The sequence below is a fragment of the Electrona antarctica genome (genome assembly GCF_951216825.1).
Source record: "Electrona antarctica genome assembly, chromosome: 24".
Classification (NCBI taxonomy): domain Eukaryota; kingdom Metazoa; phylum Chordata; class Actinopteri; order Myctophiformes; family Myctophidae; genus Electrona; species Electrona antarctica.
Genome location: NC_136803.1, coordinates 10,872,565 through 10,893,754, shown reverse-complemented (window position 1 = coordinate 10,893,754; position 21,190 = coordinate 10,872,565). Strand labels below are relative to the sequence as shown.

At 44.5% G+C, this 21,190-nt stretch overlaps 1 protein-coding gene across 1 annotated transcript in view; it reads left to right on the top strand.

The window, feature by feature from the left end:
• The first annotated feature begins 2,202 nt into the window (after window positions 1-2,202).
• LOC306917212 (NACHT, LRR and PYD domains-containing protein 1a allele 4-like) overlaps window positions 2,203-21,190 on the top strand; it is a 35,843-nt gene continuing 16,855 nt past the window's right edge. Inside the window, exons 1-13 of the mRNA XM_079495344.1 lie at window positions 2,203-2,314; window positions 2,826-2,897; window positions 4,015-4,089; window positions 4,716-4,787; window positions 6,273-6,513; window positions 7,480-7,544; window positions 7,811-7,992; window positions 8,203-9,020; window positions 9,450-9,695; window positions 12,624-12,806; window positions 13,722-13,874; window positions 18,382-18,431; window positions 20,633-20,781. Coding sequence (XP_079351470.1) covers window positions 2,242-2,314; window positions 2,826-2,897; window positions 4,015-4,089; window positions 4,716-4,787; window positions 6,273-6,513; window positions 7,480-7,544; window positions 7,811-7,992; window positions 8,203-9,020; window positions 9,450-9,695; window positions 12,624-12,806; window positions 13,722-13,874; window positions 18,382-18,431; window positions 20,633-20,781 — 2,379 coding nt within the window. The 5' untranslated portion in view covers window positions 2,203-2,241. The remainder of the gene's footprint in view (window positions 2,315-2,825; window positions 2,898-4,014; window positions 4,090-4,715; window positions 4,788-6,272; window positions 6,514-7,479; window positions 7,545-7,810; window positions 7,993-8,202; window positions 9,021-9,449; window positions 9,696-12,623; window positions 12,807-13,721; window positions 13,875-18,381; window positions 18,432-20,632; window positions 20,782-21,190) is intronic.

The following is a 21,190-nucleotide window of genomic DNA, read 5'->3' as shown; positions in this document are numbered from 1 at the left end:
CACTACCAATCTAAACTATGGAATGAACTTCCCATTGCAGTCAGAACTACAGACTCACTCCCGATCTAAACTATGGAATGCACTTCCCATTGCAGTCAGAACTACAGACTCACTCCCAATCTAAACTATGGAATGAACTTCCCATTGCAGTCAGAACTACAGACTCACTCCCAATCTAAACTATGGAATGAACTTCCCATTACAGTCAGAACTACAGACTCACTCCCAATCTAAACTATGGAATGAACTTCCCATTGCAGTCAGAACTACAGACTCACTCCCAATCTAAACTATGGAATGAACTTCCCATTACAGTCAGAACTACAGACTCACTCCCAATCTAAACTATGGAATGAACTTCCCATTGCAGTCAGAACTGCAGACTCACTCCCAATCCCAATGACCCACTTTAATTACTTCAGTCTGTTATTGTCTTTTTTTGTGTCCAATATATTTGCATTTAGTTTGCACTTAACTATAACTAAATGCATTTGAAATTAAATAAAAGGGTTATTTTCAGGATTGCAATGCAAAAATCGCAAGAAATAATTCAGGATTTCAAATCAAATAATATAGCTGATCTACAAGCTCAAAACGCGCCGTAGCGCGGCGCGTTTTGAGCTTGTAGATCGGCTATTTTTGGTACGACAGTATGCAATGTGGCCCCTCTGGAGTGAGTGTGGAAATATAGTGTCCCTCTCCATCGTCAAAGTTGCCCACCCCTTGTTGCCCACTCCCAATCTTCCGCCGTAGTCTGAAAACCCACCTCTTCAGACTCCATCTTATTCTGAAAACCCACCTCTTCAGACTCCATCTTATTCTGAAAACCCACCTCTTCAGACACCATCTCAGCCCGTAGCCCCTCCCCTAGCCTCGATGACCTTACAGGCGTACACAAAGGCTAAACTTATGTAAATTAGATAGCATTTTATGTAGACTTTTTTTGAGGCCTAATAAAAGTTACAGGTATGGTATGTGTGATATTGAAGTGTGAGATTACCATAATGAAAATAATCCTTAATCATATTCAAGGGCTTTAGGCACCCAGAGTGTATTAAGGAGAGTGTATAAATGGAACCAAATGGACCATAGCAGGTGCATTTGGTTCCATTTGTACGTAAGTTGACATTGAGTTTACGCTATAAAAATAATACTGAGGCATTACATGGGGGTCAGTAGCCTATGCATGTCAAACTGCCATGTCTTTTCAAACGGGGTCTTGCCCTGAAAATTAATTCATTTTAAACTCAAGAGTTAAGGGTCCATTTGGTTACCAACTCTCCATCAATTAGCTGCATGGGGACCACCTGGAACCCCCTCTAGGACCACTGGTGGTCCCCGGACCACTGGTTGAGAACCACTGTTCTACATTCTATTCCAAGCGTAATTAATTAATGGACAAAAGAATGCGCAGACGGACTCGGACTCGGCTCCCAGCCTGGTGCCCTAGTCAACCTGGACTCCGCCCAGCCCCCAGCCTGGTGGCCTACTCAACCTGGACTCGGCTCCCAGCCTGGTGGCCTAGTCAACCTGGACTCGGCCCCCAGCCTGGTGCCCCAGTCAACCTGGACTCGGCCCCCAGCCTGGTGCCCTAGTCAACCTGGACTCGGCCCTGCCCCCAGCCTGGTGCCCTAGTCAACCTGGACTCGGCCCCCAGCCTGGTGCCCTAGTCAACCTGGACTCGGCCACGCCCCCAGCCTGGTGGCCTAGTCAACCTGGACTCGGCCCCCAGCCTGGTGCCCTAGTCAACCTGGACTCGGCCCCAAGCCTGGTGCCCTAGTCAACCTGGACTCGGCCCCGCCCCCAGCCTGGTGCCCTAGTCAACCTGGACTCGGCCCCGCCCCCAGCCTGGTAGTCAACCTGGACTCGGCCCCCAGCCTGGTGCCCTAGTCAACATTATGTAAACACAAACATTATGTTAACACAAACATTGTGTAAACACAAACATTGTGTAAACACAAACATTGTGTTAACTTAACACAAACATTGTGTAAACACAAACATTGTGTAAACACAAACATTGTGTTAACACAAACATTATGTTAACACAATGTTTGTGTTTACACAAACCCTCAAAGCTGGACACATAGGAGGGGCCAGCGCCCCTCAAAAAAATAGAAAGGACTCCTCAGTTGTTTGTGTGTCTCATCTAATCTGTTCTCTTCTATGTTCATTTAATCTGTTCTCTTCTATGTTCATCTCCAGCATAAATCTCCAGGCAGAGCTGAAGGTGAGCTGATAATGTCTTATGGAGCTACAGCCGCTGACCCACCAATGTCAAGTTCAACGTCTACAAGAGCAGGAGTAGCTGAAGGTGAGCTGACTGCATGTGCGTGTGCACGTGTGTTTGTGTGTGTGTGTGTGTGTGTGTGTGTGTGTGTGTGCGCGTGTGTGCACGTGCGCGTGTGCGTGTAAGGCAAGGATCAGCCTATAATCCTGTCCCAACATACATGTTGGCCTTGAATCTCCCCAGCGGTAGAGTTCTCAACTAGATGACGTTCACACAGAGCCCAGCGGTAGAGTTCTCAACTAGATGCCGTTCACACAGAGCCCAGCGGTAGAGTTCTCAACTAGATGATGTTCACACAGAGCCCAGCGGTAGAGTTCTCAACTAGATGACGTTCACACAGAGCCCAGCGTTAGAGTTCTCAACGGGCCTGAAATATATGAAAAAGTATAAAACATACAAAATGTGGAAAAGTATTGTTTACGTTACTTCTGTGGCCTACTGGCAGTGTCCGTATGAACGTGTGCACGTGCATGCGCACACGCACACACAGTACTGTGTTTCTTATACAAGTCTTTTGTCTTTTCTGACCCAACAGACCAGCATGGAGCCACAGCCGCTGACCCACCAATGTCAAGTTCAACGTTTACAAGAGCAGGAGCAGCTGAAGGTGAGCTGACTGTGTGTGTGTGTGTGTGTGTGTGTGTGTGTGTGTGTGCGTGTGTGCGTGTGTGCGTGTGTGCGTGCGTGCGTGCGTGCGTGCGTGCGTGCGTGCGTGCGGCAAGGATCAGCCTATAATCCTGTCCCAACATACATGTTGGCCTTGAATCTCCTCCAGGTCTGCTCTAGAGCAGCGCAACAACGCAAGCGTAAAAAAAAGCTAAACAGAATCCAGGTCTGGTGAGTCGTGGGCGTGTGCACGAAACGAGCATGCGAACGTGAACAAATTAACAGGACCGTGCCCCACGTAAATACGCTTGCGTTGTCGCACCGCGACTGCTCCCCAGTGCTCCGCGCAAAATTGCAGGTCTCATTGAAAATGAACTATAGGCGCGTTATATCACTAAATGAACTATAGGCGCGTTATATCACTAAATTAACTATATGCGCGTTATATCACTATATATATATATATATATATATATATATATATATATATATATAATCTAGAGTTCTCAACTAGATTACGTTCACACAGAGCCCAGCGGTAGAGTTCTCAACTAGATTACGTTCACACAGAGCCCAGCGGTAGAGTTCTCAACTAGATGACGTTCACACAGAGCCCAGCGGTAGAGTTCTCAACTAGATGACGTTCACAGTACAGAGCCCAGCGGTAGAGTTCTCAACTAGATGCCGTTTACACAGAGCCCAGCGGTAGAGTTCTCAACTAGATGCCGTTTACACAGAGCCCAGCGGTAGAGTTCTCAACTAGATGCCGTTTACACAGAGCCCAGCGGTAGAGTTCTCAACTAGATGCCGTTCACACAGAGCCCAGCGGTAGAGTTCTCAACTAGATGACGTTCACACAGAGCCCAGCGGTAGAGTTCTCAACTAGATGCCGTTCACACAGAGCCCAGCGGTAGAGTTCTCAACTAGATGACGTTCACACAGAGCCCAACGGGCCTGAAACATTTTAAAAAGTATAAAACATACAATATGTGGAAAAGTATCGTTCACGTTACTTCTGTGGCCTACTGGCAGTGTCCGTATGCACGCGCACGTGCATGCGCACACGCACACACAGTGCTGCGTCTCTTATACAAGTCTTTTGTCTTTTCTGACGACAGTTGTGTCAGACCAGCATGGAGCTACAGCCGCTGACCCACCGATGTCAAGTTCAACTTCTACAGGAGCAGCTGAAGGTGAGCTGACTGCGTGCGTGTGTGTGCGTGTGCGTGTGCGTGCGTGTGTGTGTGTGTGTGTGTGTGAGGCAAGGATCAGCCTATAATCCTGTCCCAACATACATGTTGGCCTTGAATCTCCTCCAGCGCAACAACGCAAGCGTAAAAAAAAGCTAAACAGTATCCAGGTCTGGTGAGTCGTGGGCGTGTGCACGAAACGAGCATGCGCACAAATGAACAGGACCGCACCCCACGTAAATACGCTAGCGTTGTCGCACCGCGACTGCTCCCCAGTGCTCAACTAGATGACGTTCACACAGAGCCCAGCGGTAGAGTTCTCAACTAGATGACGTTCACACAGAGCCCAGCGGTAGAGTTCTCAACTAGATGACGTTCACACAGAGCCCAGCGGTAGAGTTCTCAACTAGATGACGTTCACAGTACAGAGCCCAGCGGTAGAGTTCTCAACGGGCCTGAAATATTTGAAAAAGTATAAAACATACAAAATGTGGAAAAGTATCGTTTACGTTACTTCTGTGACCTACTGGCAGTGTCCGTATGCACGTGTGCACGCGCACGTGCATGCGCACATGCACACACAGTACTTTGTTTCTTATACAAGTCTTTTGTCTTTTCTGACCCAACAGACCAGCATGGAGCCACAGCCGCTGACCCACCAATGTCAAGTTCAACGTCTACAAGAGCAGGAGCAGCTGAAGGTGAGCTGACTGCATGTGCGTGCGTGCGTGCGTGCGTGCGTGCGTGCGTGCGTGCGTGCGTGCGTGCGTGCGTGCGTGCGTGTGTGCGTGCGTGTGCACATGCGCGTGTGCGTGTGAGGCAAGGATCAGCCTATAATCCTGTCCCAACATACATGTTGCCCTTGAATCTCCTCCAGATCTGCTCTAGAGCAGCGCAACAACGCAAGCGTAAAAAAAAGCTAAACAGAATCCAGGTCTGGTGAGTCGTGGGCGTGTGCACGAAACGAGCATACGCACAACAAATTAACAGGACTGCGCCCCACGTAAATATGCTTGCGTTGTCGCACCGTGACAACGCTCCGTGCAAAATTGCAGGTCTCATTGAAAATGAACTATAGGCGGCGCGTTATATCACTAAATTAACTATAGGCGCGTTATATCACTAAATTAACTATAGGCGCGTTATATCACTATATATATATATATCACGTTATATCGCTTCACGCTTGAAAGGCCCTTAAGATGCAGTTATGGAGCTAGTTGTCTTCCTTCTAATGCGGGCATTTTAGTTTTCAAATTGTCTATTATATTAATAGTGTCCTGGTACTCACACATGCACCGTTTGTCATCCTCATCCAGATTTAGAGTTTAACAACATTGTTAACAAACATGTTAGTAAAAAGAAAGATTGAAATGTTAAATGTTTTAATGTGTTGCTGGTAGGGCTCAGCTCTGGTAGATCTCTTTCTCCTTAAGCTGTTTAAGAATTGCTTTGTTCATTACAGATGTGTCAGCCTAGAATCCTGTCCCAACATCGAGAGAGGCCAGACTTAATTTGCCTGGGGTGATATGCATTGAGAGGGGCGAGACCTAATCTGCCCCCTGGGGCGATATGCATTGAGAGGGGCCAGACTTAATCTTCCCCCTGGGGCAATATGCATTGAGAGGGGCCAGACTTAATCTTCCTGGGGCGATATGCATTGAGAGGGGCCAGACTTAATCTGCCCCTGGGGCAATATGCATTGAGAGGGGCCAGATTTAATCTGTCTGGGGCAATATGCATTGAGAGGGGCCAGACTTAATCTTCCCCCTAATATGCATTGAGAGAGGCCAGACTTAATCTTCCCCCTGGGGCAATATGCATTGAGAGGGGCCAGACTTAATCTGCCCCCTAATATGCATTGAGAGAGGCCAGACTTAATCTTCCCCCTGGGGCAATATGCATTGAGAGGGGCCAGACTTAATCTGCCCCCTGGGGCAATATGCATTGAGAGGGGCCAGACTTAATCTGCCCCCTAATATGCATTGAGAGAGGCCAGGCTTAATCTTCCCCCTGGGGCAATATGCATTGAGAGGGGCCAGACTTAATCTGCCCCCTGGGGCAATATGCATTGGGAGGCGCCAGACTTAATCTGCGCTGTTTGTGCACCCGCTTGCATGTGGAGGGAAATACTAGCAGTTTCACAACAACAACAACCAACAAATGTTCATTCCACTTATCTTCAGCGGGTCACTTTGTTGACCAACACCGGACAAAGCTCATTCAGAGAGTGACAATGGTCGACCCCATCCTGGATCTGCTCCTTGAGAAGAAGGTCATCACCAAAGAGGGCTACAATAATGTGAGGTCCAAGTCCACCAATGAGGAGAAGATGAGGGCACTCTATGACATCCTGAACAACAGAAAGTCTAAATACATTTTCTACCAAGGTCTTGAGACACAGGAGACGTGTCTTCTAGAGGATCTGTAAGTAATTGTGATTTAAATTAATTTTCTATTAAGTTCTGTAAGATAATACAAGATAATGACATCAGTACAAGATAATGTACACTCACTATGCTCCACAGTCACACGTTGATTCTAATGTGTTCCTAATTCTTAAAAGGATCCCTGGTTAGTTATAGAGGGCAAGTATAATGTTTTAAGGCATATACGTCTTATTAGCCAGAGATCCTTTTAAAATAGCAGTGTTATTTTTAGCCAGGATGTTCATAATCATGACAGGGTTGTAGTTTTTCATTGTGATGCTAACGTTACATGTAGCATGCGTTGTGATGCTAACAACTGTGGCTTAAGAGGTAGAGCAGGTCGTCCAATGATCCATGGGTCGGTGGTTCGAATCCCGGCTCCTCCTGTCTACATGTCGAAGTGTCCTTGGGCAAGACACTGAACCCCAAATTGCTCCCGGTGTGCTGGTTGGTACCTTGCATGGCTTCCGCCGCAATCGGTGTATGAATGTGTGTGTGAATGGGTGAATGTAATGAATGTAAAGCGCCTTGGATAAAGGCGCTATATAAATGCACCATTTACCATTTAACGTTACATGTAGCATGCATTGTGATGCTAACGTTACATGAAGCATGCGTTGTGATGCTAACGTTACATGAAGCATGCGTTGTGATGCTAATGTTACATGTAGCACCAGCCACGTAACTAGACGTCTTTAGGCACGCAGGCTGGTCAGCGCAGGCTGACGACATTGGTAGATGAATACATAGTCAGTATAACATGTAGTATTTCTATAGGATTGGTAGATGAATTCATAGTCAGTATAACATGTAGTATTTCTATAGGATTGGTAGATGAATTCATAACATGTAGTATTTCTATAGGATTGGTAGATGAATTCATAGTCAGTATAACATGTTGGAGTATTTCTATAGGATTGGTAGATGAATTCATAGTCAGTATAACATGTTTTTCATTCCACAGCAGGTCCACTCAGTCTTCTCCTCCATCACAACCCGAAGCAGAAGCTGCATCTGCCTCTGCTGAAGGTGAGCTGACAATAAGTGTCTTATCACAGCAGAAAGGTCTAAGAAGCATGGTCATGGAAACAGGGGCAGACATATCTGAATGGGTAGAGGCATTCTGGGAATCAGATGGTCCATAGTTAATTCTGCCAGACTTAGAGTTTAACAACATTGTTAACATGTTAGTGAAAAGAAAGATTGAAATGCTAAATGTTATATTGTGTTGTAGGGCTTGATCTGGCAGATCTCTTTCTCCTGAAGCTGTTTAAGAATTGCTTTGTTCATTACAGATGTGTTGGTGAAAATATCAGGCGGTTCCATTACTGGCTACGAACGCATGTTTCAGAACAAGATGAAAAACACATATCTATGTGTAAAATTGGACAATGAGTCCATGATGAAGTTTGACGACATCTGTGTCCCGATCTACAACATAAACACCAGCTTCATAGGCATGCACAGGTATCATGAGGTCAGACAGATGGAGATGAACAGGGCAGGACTGGACGAACCAATCCAACTCTGGGAAATGTATAATTCTGGAATAAATGAAAGAGCAATGCTCACTGTTGGTGTCGCAGGAATTGGAAAATCCTTCCTCTTACACAAATTTATTCACGACTGGACCATGGGCCGTTTCCCCCGAGACCCCCATCTCGTGTTCCCATTGGCGTTCCGCCAGTTAAATCTTCTCGAGGGAAAAAGCTTTTCTCTGGCGAAGCTACTTCACGAATGTGTCAAGGAAACCAGATGCATTAAGGAAGAAGCTCTGAATGACATCTTCAGCATAGTGCAAGAGTCAAACGACTACAACACATGTCCCTGCAAAGTCATGTTCATGATTGATGGGCTCGATGAAAACAGGTTTCGGCTGGATTTCAAGAAAGAATCCTCCATCACTAATGTTGACGTATCCCTGCCAGTCAAGGAGCTGATTGTAAACCTTATCAAGGGTGAACTGCTTCCCTCCGCTCGCATCTGGCTCACCTCACGGCCTGCAGCAGTCGATCAGATCCCTGAGGACCTTGTTCACAGGATGACAGAAATAAGAGGGTTCATCACAGATGACCAGAAGAAGGAGTACTTCAAGAAGAGGTTCATGAAGATCTTCAATGATGAGAACAAGGCCAACTCGATGACCAGCTTGATCATGTCACACATCAAGAAATCCAAGATCCTCTCCACCATGTGTGAAATCCCAGTCTTCTGTTGGATCCTTGCTTTTGTTGTGCAGCACAGAGACATGAAAGAGAAGCTCCCTGAGACCCTGGTTCAGTTGTACTGTGAATTCCTGATGGCTCTGACGAAGCAGATGGAGAAGAAGTTTGGTAAATCAGATCAGACGACTACAAAGAGAAAAGAGAAGCTCATGAAGGCAGAAGGACCATTCATTCTGAAGCTGGGCGAGTTGGCATATAACCAACTGATCAACGATCAGATCCTGTTCTACCAGAAAGACCTGGAAGCCTGTGGTCTTGATGTGAACAAGGTCGTGCTAAAGTCAGGCATGTGCACAGCATTCTTCAGAGTAGACGGTGCTTCTTACAACAAAACAGTCTACTGCTTTGTTCACCTGAGCATCCAGGAGTTCCTGGCTGCAGTCTACCTGTTCCACTGTTTCACAAAGAGGAACAAGAGGCAAATGTTCACAAAGACCAACAAGAACATGGAGGTCCTGAAGACATTCCTGGGAGGAGGAGGAGAAGAAATGACCCTGGATGACTTCCTGCAGAGAGCCATGGAAAAATCCCTGAAGAGTGAAAGTGGCCACCTGGACCTCTTTGTCCGCTTCCTTCATGGCCTCTCACTGGAGTCCAACCAGAGTCTGTTAGGAGGCCTGCTGGGTCAGACAAAGAACAGTCCAGAGGAGATCCAGAGAGCCATCAACAACCTGAAGGAGATGAATGATAACGACTTCTCTCCTGACAGATGCATCAACATCTTCCAATGTCTGATGGAGATGAACGACCCGTCAGTAAGTCAGGGGATCCAACAGTACCTGGAGTCAGAGAGCAGCTCAGGGAAGAGACTTTCTGAGACCCAGTGTTCAGCTCTGGCCTCCATGCTGCAGATGTCAGAGGAGGTTCTGGAAGAGTTGGACCTGCACACATACAACACAAAACGAGGGGCGACACGGAGACTCATCCCAGCTGTGAGGATCTTCAAAAAAGCAAGGTTAGTAGCGGTTAGTAGCACGCACGCGCGCACGCACGCACGCACGCACGCACGCACGCACGCACGCGCACACACACACACACACACACACACACACACACACACACACACACACACACACACACACACACACACACACACACACACACACACACCGGGTTCATCGCTGTCAGTCAGTAAGGATAGATAAGGTTGGGTTATTTTCCACTCCAGGCTCCTGACTAACTTCTTTAACTGTAACTGTCCCAGAATCTATTTTATCTGTCCGTCCGTCCGTCCGTCCCCCCCCCCGTCCCCCCAACAAAACGTATTAATAGATTTTGGTATTAATTATTCTTATTATTCAGTTGAAATGGCTTGTCAACCCTTTCTATTTTTATACAGTGAATACTGATTGCCACAGCAGGGCTGCTTGCTGGTGTAAGAGGGGGTGAGGGTTTCATAGTGTGTATACGGTAAAGAACCATGCGCGATTCTTGGAGGAATTACGGTAACACCTGGTTTGTACTTTGTCCGTACGGCGGTGTCGCGGGGTGAATTTAGCTGATCTACAAGCCCAACACAACGCGCCGCATCCTCAGGTCTTTGAGGGCTTTTACAGTGATGAATGTTCATTGTAAATCCTCATGGCTACAGGCACAGCGGACACATCACGTCTCACACAGATTCACCGGGAAAAGATGAATGTATCATTTCCCCTCCTGCTCTGTAACCCCCTCTAGTGGAGCTAACAGGAAAACATATAATAGATTATTATTATTGTATTATATAAAATCACACCCGTGTGAAGTGAGGGGCGCTCTCATCATCATGCATCATCTCATTCCGGCCAATCACAATTGGCGTCCTCACCTTCGTCATCAATGTTTGTGTTTACACAAATCCTCAAAGCTGAACCCCTCAAAAATAACGGAATTTAAAACATGAAGCTACAAAGTGTCTCTTGGTCAAATGGATATTCCTTAAAGACAGAGTGCCATGACACCCCCCAAAAAACATGATCATTAGGTATTATGATTATACTAGGAGGAAGATTTCCAAAAAAGTACAGAAAATGTTAAACAGATGTTTGTATGTGGCCACACCCACCAGTTCACCTTAGCACCTGAACCGAAGCCGCGCCCACTTCTTTTGTTGTATGATAATAAGGGGAGGGGCTGATTTTAGTGTGTCACTAAGTGGTGTTTTCAATTGGGCCTTTTGACTCAATAACTACACATGGGGGTCTATTAGAGTAATGTTAACTCCATAGACACATACAAAACACCTGGGGGTCTATTAGAGTAATGTTAACTCCATAGACACATACACAACACCTGGGGGTCTATTAGAGTAATGTTAACTCCATAGACACATACACAACACCTGGGGGTCTATTAGAGTAATGTTAACTCCATAGACACATACAAAACACCTGGGGGTCTACCGTCTATTCGAGTAATGTTAACTCCATAGACACATACAAAACACCTGGAGGTCTATTAGAGTAATGTTAACTCCATAGACACATACAAAACACCTGGAGGTCTATTAGAGTAATGTTAACTCCATAGACACATACAAAACACCTGGGGGTCTACCGTCTATTCGAGTAATGTTAACTCCATAGACACATACAAAACACCTGGGGGTCTATTAGAGTAATGTTAACTCCATAGACACATACAAAACACCTGGGGGTCTATTAGAGTAATGTTAACTCCATAGACACATACAAAACACCTGGAGGTCTATTAGAGTAATGTTAACTCCATAGACACATAAAAAACACCTGGAGGTCTATTAGAGTAATGTTAACTCCATAGACACATAAAAAACACCTGGAGGTCTATTAGAGTAATGTTAACTCCATAGACACATAAAAAACACCTGGAGGTCTATTAGAGTAATGTTAACTCCATAGACACATACAAAACACCTGGAGGTCTATTAGAGTAATGTTAACTCCATAGACACACACAAAACAGAAAAAGGTACAAGAGTATAGCACTCCATCTTGCAAACTGATAGCCGCTATAGTTTAGCTGGCTCTGCTGAGCTGGTAGCTGTCATCATAGATATATATAAACTCTAGATGGCTCAAGGCGGAGTTTCTGACGTCGTTCACCCGGCAGCCATCTTACTTCGGGGCTACAGTACGCTAGTTTTTTATTCCTAGGATAGCTCAGGTTTAGGAGCGCTCGTTTTACCGCTCCGCCACATCTTTTACTACCGCGGATTTTTTAATAGTTTTTGGATTAAGGTTGGTGAGGGGTACGTTAATAGTTTTTGGATTAAGGTTGGTGAGGGATGCGTTGCTCCCCTGCTTGCGGTTATGTTTAGGTTAGAGTTAGAGATAGGGTTAGTACTAGTCATAGAGTACTAGTAGGCATAAACACTTGTGTGCGGTCCAAAACACAGACCCAGCGCTTCCTACTCCACTGACAACCAATCACAGCGCTCCAAATTCCCTCCCATCATAGGAATAAAAAACTCGCCTACAGTACAGTATGTTCAATGGCAGCTCAAACAAACAGTCATAACTCGCTCAAATCTTGACGGATTTACAAACGGGTTGGTTTATTACAAACATTGTCAACGTGGCTATGATTCAGGACGCTTATCTGCTTAATTTTTTTTTATATATATGAACGTCGTATAAAAGCATATAAGTATGCGGACGTCTCTGACGTTTATAACAAACCAAACCGTTTGAAAATCGGTTGAAAATTGAGCAAGTTATGGTCATTTAAGAGTACATGCCCATAGACACAAACACACAATGTTATGTGGGTGAGCTATCTAGAGTTTATATATATCTATGGCTGTCATGCTCATTTGAGCACAGCTAGAGAGCCTATTTCAACCAATCAGATTGTCTGGTCAGAACTACCTGTTGTATAATTTGTTTAAATAATGTCAGATTATGTATTTATTGTGTATTTACAGACTTGTTGGAGGTCTCAGTAAGACACACTTTGAAGATGTGGCTTCAGCTCTCAGCTCCAATCCTTCACATTTAACACATCTGGACGTGAGCTACAACGACCTGAGCCAGGAATCTGGATCTGCTTCACTGGATCTGCTGTGTGCTGGACTGAAGAGCCCTAACTGTCGTCTGGAGATTCTCAGGTCAGCTTAATTTACCAGAATGTAAATGTTATATGAATACAGTAGTGAGACCTTATTAGAAGAGTGTGAATAAGATTGACAGCATGTTAAACTAGATAAAGCGCCCCTCGGGGCACAGGTCTCCACCAGGCCAGGTCAGGTTGTGGCCTCCTGGTGGCGCTATAATAGGCCAATGTGAAAAGGGTGACATTTCTTCTTATTCCATTGATGGCAATTGGATGATTTGAGGCATTTTGTTCCAAAAATGTGTTTTGCAAAAATCCACCTGTTGGTGGCGCTATAACAGGCCAAGAGTGGGATATATTCCTCAGCCTAGTAGGAACGTATGTGAAAGATTTCACATAAATTGCACGCTCCGTTCATGATTTGAGGCTTTTTGTTCAAAACGGGCCAATCCTGCAAACTTTGAAAGCCAATGTTAGCCAATTAGGATGGAATATGAAATATCGGACAGATCCGTCTTGAACACATGACTATAGAGATAGTGTGTAACGATTTGCGGGAATTTTGGGGCAGAGGTTCATCGTTGGCATCCAGGGAGTGTGTGCAAAATTTGGCATCGACCGGGTTAACGGTGCCGGATATTAGCTGTATACAGGCACGCACGCACGCACACAATATTTGCATAATGTATGTTTCATACTTTCACCTAGAAACTTAAAAATTTAAAATCTTTGTATTTTCCTTGTTTATTTAATGTTTTTTACTATGAAAGGGTTAGGGTGCCCTGGCAGAACAGAAAACACTGCATTAATAGATGGATATCTTCTCTACCCAGGCATAATGTAATATCTGATGCTTCTCTACCCAGGCATAATGTAATATCTGATGCTTCTCTAGCCAGGCATAATGTACTATCTGATGCTTCTCTACCCAGGCATAATGTAATATCTGATGTTTGATTAATTTATCTAGACTGACTAACTGCTGGCTGTCGGAGAGATGCTGTGAAGTTCTGGCCTCCGCTCTACGTTCTCATCCATCCCTCCATCTCCAAGAACTGGACCTGCGTTTCAACGTCCTAAACGGTCCAGCACTGCAGCAGTTCTCTGGACTGAAGGCTCTCCAGTGAGTAGAATAGAACTGTCTCCATGTTCACTGTTTCCATTAGAATGTTTCAATGGTTAGTAGGCAGGCTGGGGGTGAATATGTTTCAATGGTTGGTAGGCAGGGTGGGGGTGAATATGAGTCAATGGTTGGTAGGCAGGCTGGGGGTGAATATGAGTCAATGGTTGGTAATGGTCAGTTAATTTGGTGATTTGGAAAACCACCCGGTCTGCCCCGGTAACAAAATGTGCATATGCACACGCTCTACAGTGCAACAGGCCAACAGCACGTGCACCAAGGCCCGCCCCACTCGATCATGATTGGAGGAAGGCCCCTCTCATCCTGATTGGATGAAGGCTTTGCCACCCGCCACCAAAACTGAAACTAGGGTTTTTTTGACCCCATGCAGGGGCTCACTGGGGACAGGGAGGAACTCCTATGGTCAGCACACTTTATAGTAGGGAGGATTGTCAAAAAAAAAAAGAAAAAAAAAATGATTTGAATGAAGTGAAATCACTACAGTTTAAATATAGTTTTGTGTTACTGAAGATTAAAACACATGTGTGAGGAATCACACAGCCTACGTAATCCCCTCAAGGTTTCTGCCTATCGGAGTGTTGTGGAGCAGTGCTGGGATTCACCAAGCATATCTTCCTTCTCCAATAAATCCATATTGTGAATATACTTCCACAACCTTACTAAAGGATGACCTCTCTGTCTTCTGTCGATCTCTGCCATGTTGCACAAGTGCAACAAAACCAAACCAGTGCCATCAAAAGCAGATTGCTGGATTTTGGCAAGGCACGTGGTCACCGATTTGTGTGTAACATCCGTACAGCTACTGCTGTTGACAGAGACGAGCTCATTAATACTTTCAGCGCCATTGGCCACGATCTTTGTAATAATAATTTTGATACTGACGCTTAACGCCATTGCCGACGGCCTTCGGCAATTGCGCTTTTATCGCACGTTCGATTGCTCGAGCCAAAATGCTACTCACGTTAGCCGGTTAGCTAGCTGTGTTGTTAGCACAGCACTGGATCGCCCATCTTAGATCGTCGTCGCCATAATAATCCATTCTATCCATTTCTTTCAATCGCCTGTATCTCCTATTCCTTGTCCCAGATGGCATTTTGGTCAAAACAGCGTTTCTTTGACGGCACAGATCTGACGATCTGGAGCTCTGCAGAGCTCCGGTCTGGATTCACATTGTAAACAAGGCCGGCCCAGCTCCGAGTAACTTCCTAACTTAGGACATGGCGGCTTTTCAAAATAAGAGCTCAAATTTAAAAAATGCTGGCGTGAATTAGATCCTAATTTTTCAATAAATGATAGCGCTGAAAGGGTTAATTTACCAGAAAACAGAGAATGTGTTGGATGGATTTATTTTCCTTTGTGGTAACAGAAGGAACAGGAAAATATAGGTCTGAATGTGATGTAACTAACGACAGGAAAAGTAACTAAGTAACTGCATGAGTACTCTAATGCAAAACTAACGCGCTATCAATCCAAAAGGTTACAGTAACAGCGTTTCTTGTAACACGTTACTCTTAAACACTGATTATAATGAATGAATGAATGAATTTTATTTGTATAGCACCTTTCCAAACATATAGTTACAAAGTGCTTTACAGACAGGTTATAAAACAGGAATCATAAAAACATCAAAACAACAAAACATCAGAAACAATAAAATATGAAGAAAATAGCAGGTCAATAAAACAGTTAAAAACTATATTAGGAAAAACACTTGGCATATAGATGTGTTTTTAAAAGCGTTTTAAAAGAAGACACTGATTCTGCTAATCTAAGAGCCAGTGGCAGGGAGTTCCAAAGCAAAGGTGCCCGAGCCGCAAAGGCCCGGTCACCCCGAGTGACCAGACGTTGCAAGAGGAACTAGGAGGGCCCTATCCGCAGATCTGAGGCAGCGCACAGGGTTATGGGGTTTCAGCAAGTCTGTTATATAAATGGGAGCTAGACCATGTAGAGCTTTAAAAGTAATCAATAAAATCTTAAAATCAATTCTGTAGCTCACAGGGAGCCAGTGAAGAGTAGCTAAAATAGGAGTGATATGCTCACGTTTTCTTGTGTTGGTGAGAAGGCGAGCCACAGAGTTCTGCACCATCTGGAGGCGAGATATATTTTTCTTGCTCATAGTATATTGAATTGCAATAATCCAGTCGTGAAGATATGAATGCGTGTATGATGGTTTCCAGGTCTGCATATGACAAGAAATGTTTAATTTTAGCGATGTTTCTGATTTGATGGTAACATGACTGGACTACTTTGGTGACTTGGGTGTTGAAGGAAATGTCTGGATCAAAGAAAACGCCTAGGTTGCGGGCTGAGTGTGTGATGTTTGTGGATAGGGTGCCAAGTTCAGAGTGAAATGAGTGGGTTGAGTTTGGGGGGCCAAATAAGATTATTTCTGATTTGGATTCATTTAGTTGCAGAAAATTCTGAGACATCCAACTCTTTATGTCAGAGAGACATGTAAGAAGGCGTGGTACGTTTCCTGTAACACCAGGTTTAAGGGGGATATACAGCTGGGTATCGTCCGCGTAGCTATGAAATTGGATTCCATGGTTCCTAATAATGTTGCCAATTGGCAACATATAAATTGTAAAAAGTAGTGGACCAAGGATAGAACCTTGTGGAACGCCACATTTAAAAGGAGCTCGTGATGAGGAGGCTTCCCCAATCACAATTGAGAAGCGTCTGTTAGGTAGGATCGGAACCACTCTAATGCAACGTCGTTTATGCCGACCAGGTTCTTCAGGCGTTCGATTCAAATGGCATGATCGACAGTGTCAAAAGCAGAGCTCAGGTCTAAAAGGAATAAAATTGAACAGTCACCGGAGTCTGCATTTAAAAGAAGGTCGTTCGTAACTTTTAAAAGTGCTGTTTCCGTGCTGTGCAAAGCCCTAAAGCCAGACTGAAATGTTTCAAAAGCAGAATTAAGATTCATAAAATTAATCAATTGAGTGGATACAGTTTTTTCTAAAATCTTTGATAAAAACGGTAGTTTAGAGATTGGTCTAAAATTGTTTAAAACTAAGGGGTCCAATGAGGGTTTTTTTAGAAGAGATTGGACCAACGCATTTTTAAAATTCGAGGGGAATATGCCAGTTGACAGAGAACAATTAATAATAGACATAATAGAAGGGGCCACAGTCATTATGTTCTCCTTCAGAAACTTGGTGGCAATTATGTCAAGAGGGCATGATGAAGAATTCATGTGAGTGATAGTTTCCATGAGTGTAATTAATGTGATTGGGTTGAATGAGGTTAGTTGGGAGGGCGGTACCGGACAAACTCCAGAAACTGTCTGTACTGCAGGCAGATGCTGTCTAATCCCTTCGATCTTGCCAACGAAGTGTTGCAGGAATGCCTCACACTGTTCTGGAGAAGCTTCTAGACGAGGTTGACTGGGTGGTGGATTTATAACTGATTGTATAGATTGAAACATAATCCTGGAGTTATGAGAGTGGGCGGAAATTAGTTTGGAGAAATAGTCAGTTCTCGCAGCCTTAACGGCTGACTGATATTTGTTCATCAGCTCTCTGAGGTTGTTGTGTGAGGATACAAGCTTATCTTTTTTCCATTTCCTTTCTACAGTGTTTTTTAATGTCCTTGGTTTGTTCGTTTTCCCACAGATTTGACTTTGGTTTTACATGTTTGATTTTAAACGGGGCAATGGAATCGAGGATTTGAGTACAAGTACTGTTGAAATCATTAACTAGCTCATTTGCTGAGAGCTGAGCAGTAGGTGAGGAAGGGGAGGCAACAACTGGAAAGGCCTGTTGGAAGAGGTGGTTGGCATTGGGTTTAAAGGACAGTGAGCGATAGGACATAGATGGCATGAGAGGAGGAGAAGGGAGTAAAGACTGGAAGAGGATGGCTTTATGATCTGAGGGGGGGAACTCTACAACATTAATGTTGTACAGAGGGAGACCATGGGAGAGAACTAAATCAAGGGTATGACCTTTTTTATGTGTGGACCCAGTAATATGCTGTACTAAATTAAAAGATTCATAGAGTGTAATAAAATCAGTGACAAAAGCTGATGACGGACAACAAACATGTATATTAAAATCACCTAGGATACAGATACGGTCATATTGAGTCACAATAGCGGATAGGAGCTCAGCAAATTCATCTAAGAAACCAGTGAGTTTTGGGGGTCTATAAATTAAAACAAATAAAATGGGTGATTTGCCTTTGAGTAGAATACTAAAAACCTCAAAAGAGGAAAATGTGCCAAAGTTGACAATAGCCCATTTAAAATTTTCCCTATAAATTATAGCTAGGCCTCCAGCACGGCCAGAGAGTCTGGGATGGTTAAAGCTCATGAAGTTGGGGGGACAAGTGTCATTTAGAGTTGCCAAATCGCCTGGACACAGCCAAGACTCAGTTATAAAAAATATATCTAAATTATTTGCTTGAATAAAATCTCTACAAAGAAAAGACTTCAACACCAGTATAAGTTCTATTAATATATTACTAAGTGATGTTCTCCTTCCTACAGAGTGATTCATGGAGGAGAACACTGGAATGACCCTCACCTCCATACAAGATGTGAGTCTGTCTGTCTGTCTGTCTGTCTGTCTGTCTGTCTGTCTGACAAACCCAATTAAGACCTGGACCACATCTGTGTCACCTTTCCGCGCTACAAGCTTGTAGATCTGCAATTATTTTTAAATGTGAAAACGTGGAGCAAATCTTTGATGTATATTCTTTCACAGCGAACATTTTTAACTCAAATCTTTGCTTCCGGCGGGGTCCCTGGAACAACATATTTTCAGATGGGGGTCGGTGGCCAATTACATATAATCTTTGGAGTCCTTGACATGAAATAGTTTGAGAAAACTGTCATGATTTAGAAGACATTTGTAGAATCTGGTCTCAGGTCTTAATGGGTTAACTGTCTGTCTGTCTGTCTGTCTGTCTGTCTGTCTGTCTGTCTGTCTGTCTGCCAGCCAAAAATATTAGATCTTCAAGCTCACAACATGTTGTGGAACCGATTATTAAAACATTATTTGAATGACTGGAGTTCCTCAGAGCTCTGTTACCCTCTACACACCGGGGTCCGGGGAATCGGGACCTTGGAGGGGTTCCAGGGGTCCATGAGGGGTTCCAGGGGTCCTTGGGGGGGGGTTCCAGGGGTCCATGAGGGGTTCCAGGGGTCCTTGGGGGGTTTCCAGGGGTCCGGGAACACCCAGGGATCCTTGAGGGGTTCCAGGGGGTCCTTGGGGGTTGGGTGGTTCCAGGGGGCCCAGCCCGCCCTGCAGCACCACATACATTTTCACAACTCGACCTGGCCCGCAACCCGTTAAATGCACGTCAAATATGTCTTTGAATACGACTTTTATTCCGTCAAAAAGGGTTCCTTAATAGGCTAATAATGTCACATTTAATTACAGGCCTATAGTCTAAACTCTAAACAAACAATAAATCAAAATAAAATACTTTTTTTAATGCTTTGCATGTTGTGATAGACAACGCCTCTCTCATCAGCTGGTAACAGCAGCCTGGCGTTGTGATAGACAGGCTCTCTCTCATTAGCTGGTAACCTCTTGTGTGTGTGTGTGTGTGTGTGTGTGTGTGTGTGTGTGTGTGTGTGTGTGTGTGTGTGTGTGTGCGTGTGCGTGTGCACATGCGCGTGTGCGTGTGAGGCAAGGATCAGCCTATAATCCTGTCCCAACATACATGTTGCCCTTGAATCTCCTCCAGGTCTGCTCTAGAGCAGCGCAACAACGCAAGCGTAAAAAAAAGCTAAACAGAATCCAGGTCTGGTGAGTCGTGGGCGTGTGCACGAAACGAGCATGCGCACAACAAATTAACAGGACTGCGCCCCACGTAAATACGCTTGCGTTGTCGCACCGCGACTGCTCCCCAGTGTTCCGTGCAAAATTGCAGGTCTCATTGAAAATGAACTATAGGCGGCGCGTTATATCACTAAATTAACTATAGGCGCGTTATATCACTAAATTAACTATAGGTGCGTTATATCACTATATATATATATATCACGTTATATCGCTTCACGTTTGAAAGGCCCTTAAGATGCAGTTATGGAGCTAGTTGTCTTCCTTCTAATGCGGGCATTTTAGTTTTCAAATTGTCTATTATATTAATAGTGTCCTGGTACTCACACATGCACCGTTTGTCATCCTCGAGCTGCCGTTCACACAGAGCCCAGCGGTAGAGTTCTCAACTAGATGCCGTTCACACAGAGCCCAGCGGTAGAGTTCTCAACTAGATGCCGTTCACACAGAGCCCAGCGGTAGAGTTCTCAACTAGATGCCGTTCACACAGAGCCCAGCGGTAGAGTTCTCAACTAGATGCCGTTCTCACAGAGCCCAGCGGTAGAGTTCTCAACTAGATGCCGTTCACACAGAGCCCAGTGGTAGAGTTCTCAACTAGATGACGTTCACACAGAGCCCAGCGGTAGAGTTCTCAACTAGATGACGTTCACAGTACAGAGCCCAGCGGTAGAGTTCTCAACTAGATGCCGTTCACACGCACGCACGCATCTGAATGGTAGAGAGGCCTTCTGGGAACCAGGACCATATCTGAATGGTAGAGAGGAATTCTGGGAAGAAAAAAACACAAAAAACAATAAGTGACCAAAGTCACTTTGTGACTTCTTGGTCCCTTAAATAAGAATGTCCAGTGAGTCACAGACAGACAGACAGACAGACAGACAGACAGACAGACAGACAGACAGACAGACAGACACTTTATTAATCCAAAAGGAAATATGGTTTGCCCAACAGCTCCAGGCGAAACACCATCTGAAACAGGAAGTGTGTACAGCTGGTCACCTGACAAGAAGGTCTCTGATTGGCTGAAGTACCAGCCGTCCTCTTCAGGATATGAGACCATGAGTGAAGTTCCTACGCAGGCAGACGCTGAGGTGACGAGAGTAAGATGACCATGTTTTATAGATTAAACTTTACAGTGTAAAATGACCATGTTTTATAGATTAAACTTTACAGTGTAAAATTAAGATATTTAATAGATGAAACTTTAGTTTCAAGGCAAATATTTGCACCTTTGCGTATTAGTACAGACGCATAGGTTGGATTCAATATGTTTATTAGGTTCCCAAGTTGCATCGTTCCCAAGTAGGCCAGTGGCCGACGGGCACGTACAGGTCTAGTGTTAATAATAACAACGACTCATAATGTACATAATCAGGTATGTAGTGTGAGTCCGTTTGCAGACCCCCTTGAAAACGAGATGGTTCGTCTCGAGGGCTTATTCCTAATGGATACATTTCAGACAATTGTTTTTTTATTGAATCTCAGTTCAATGTTTACTCGTGTGATTTC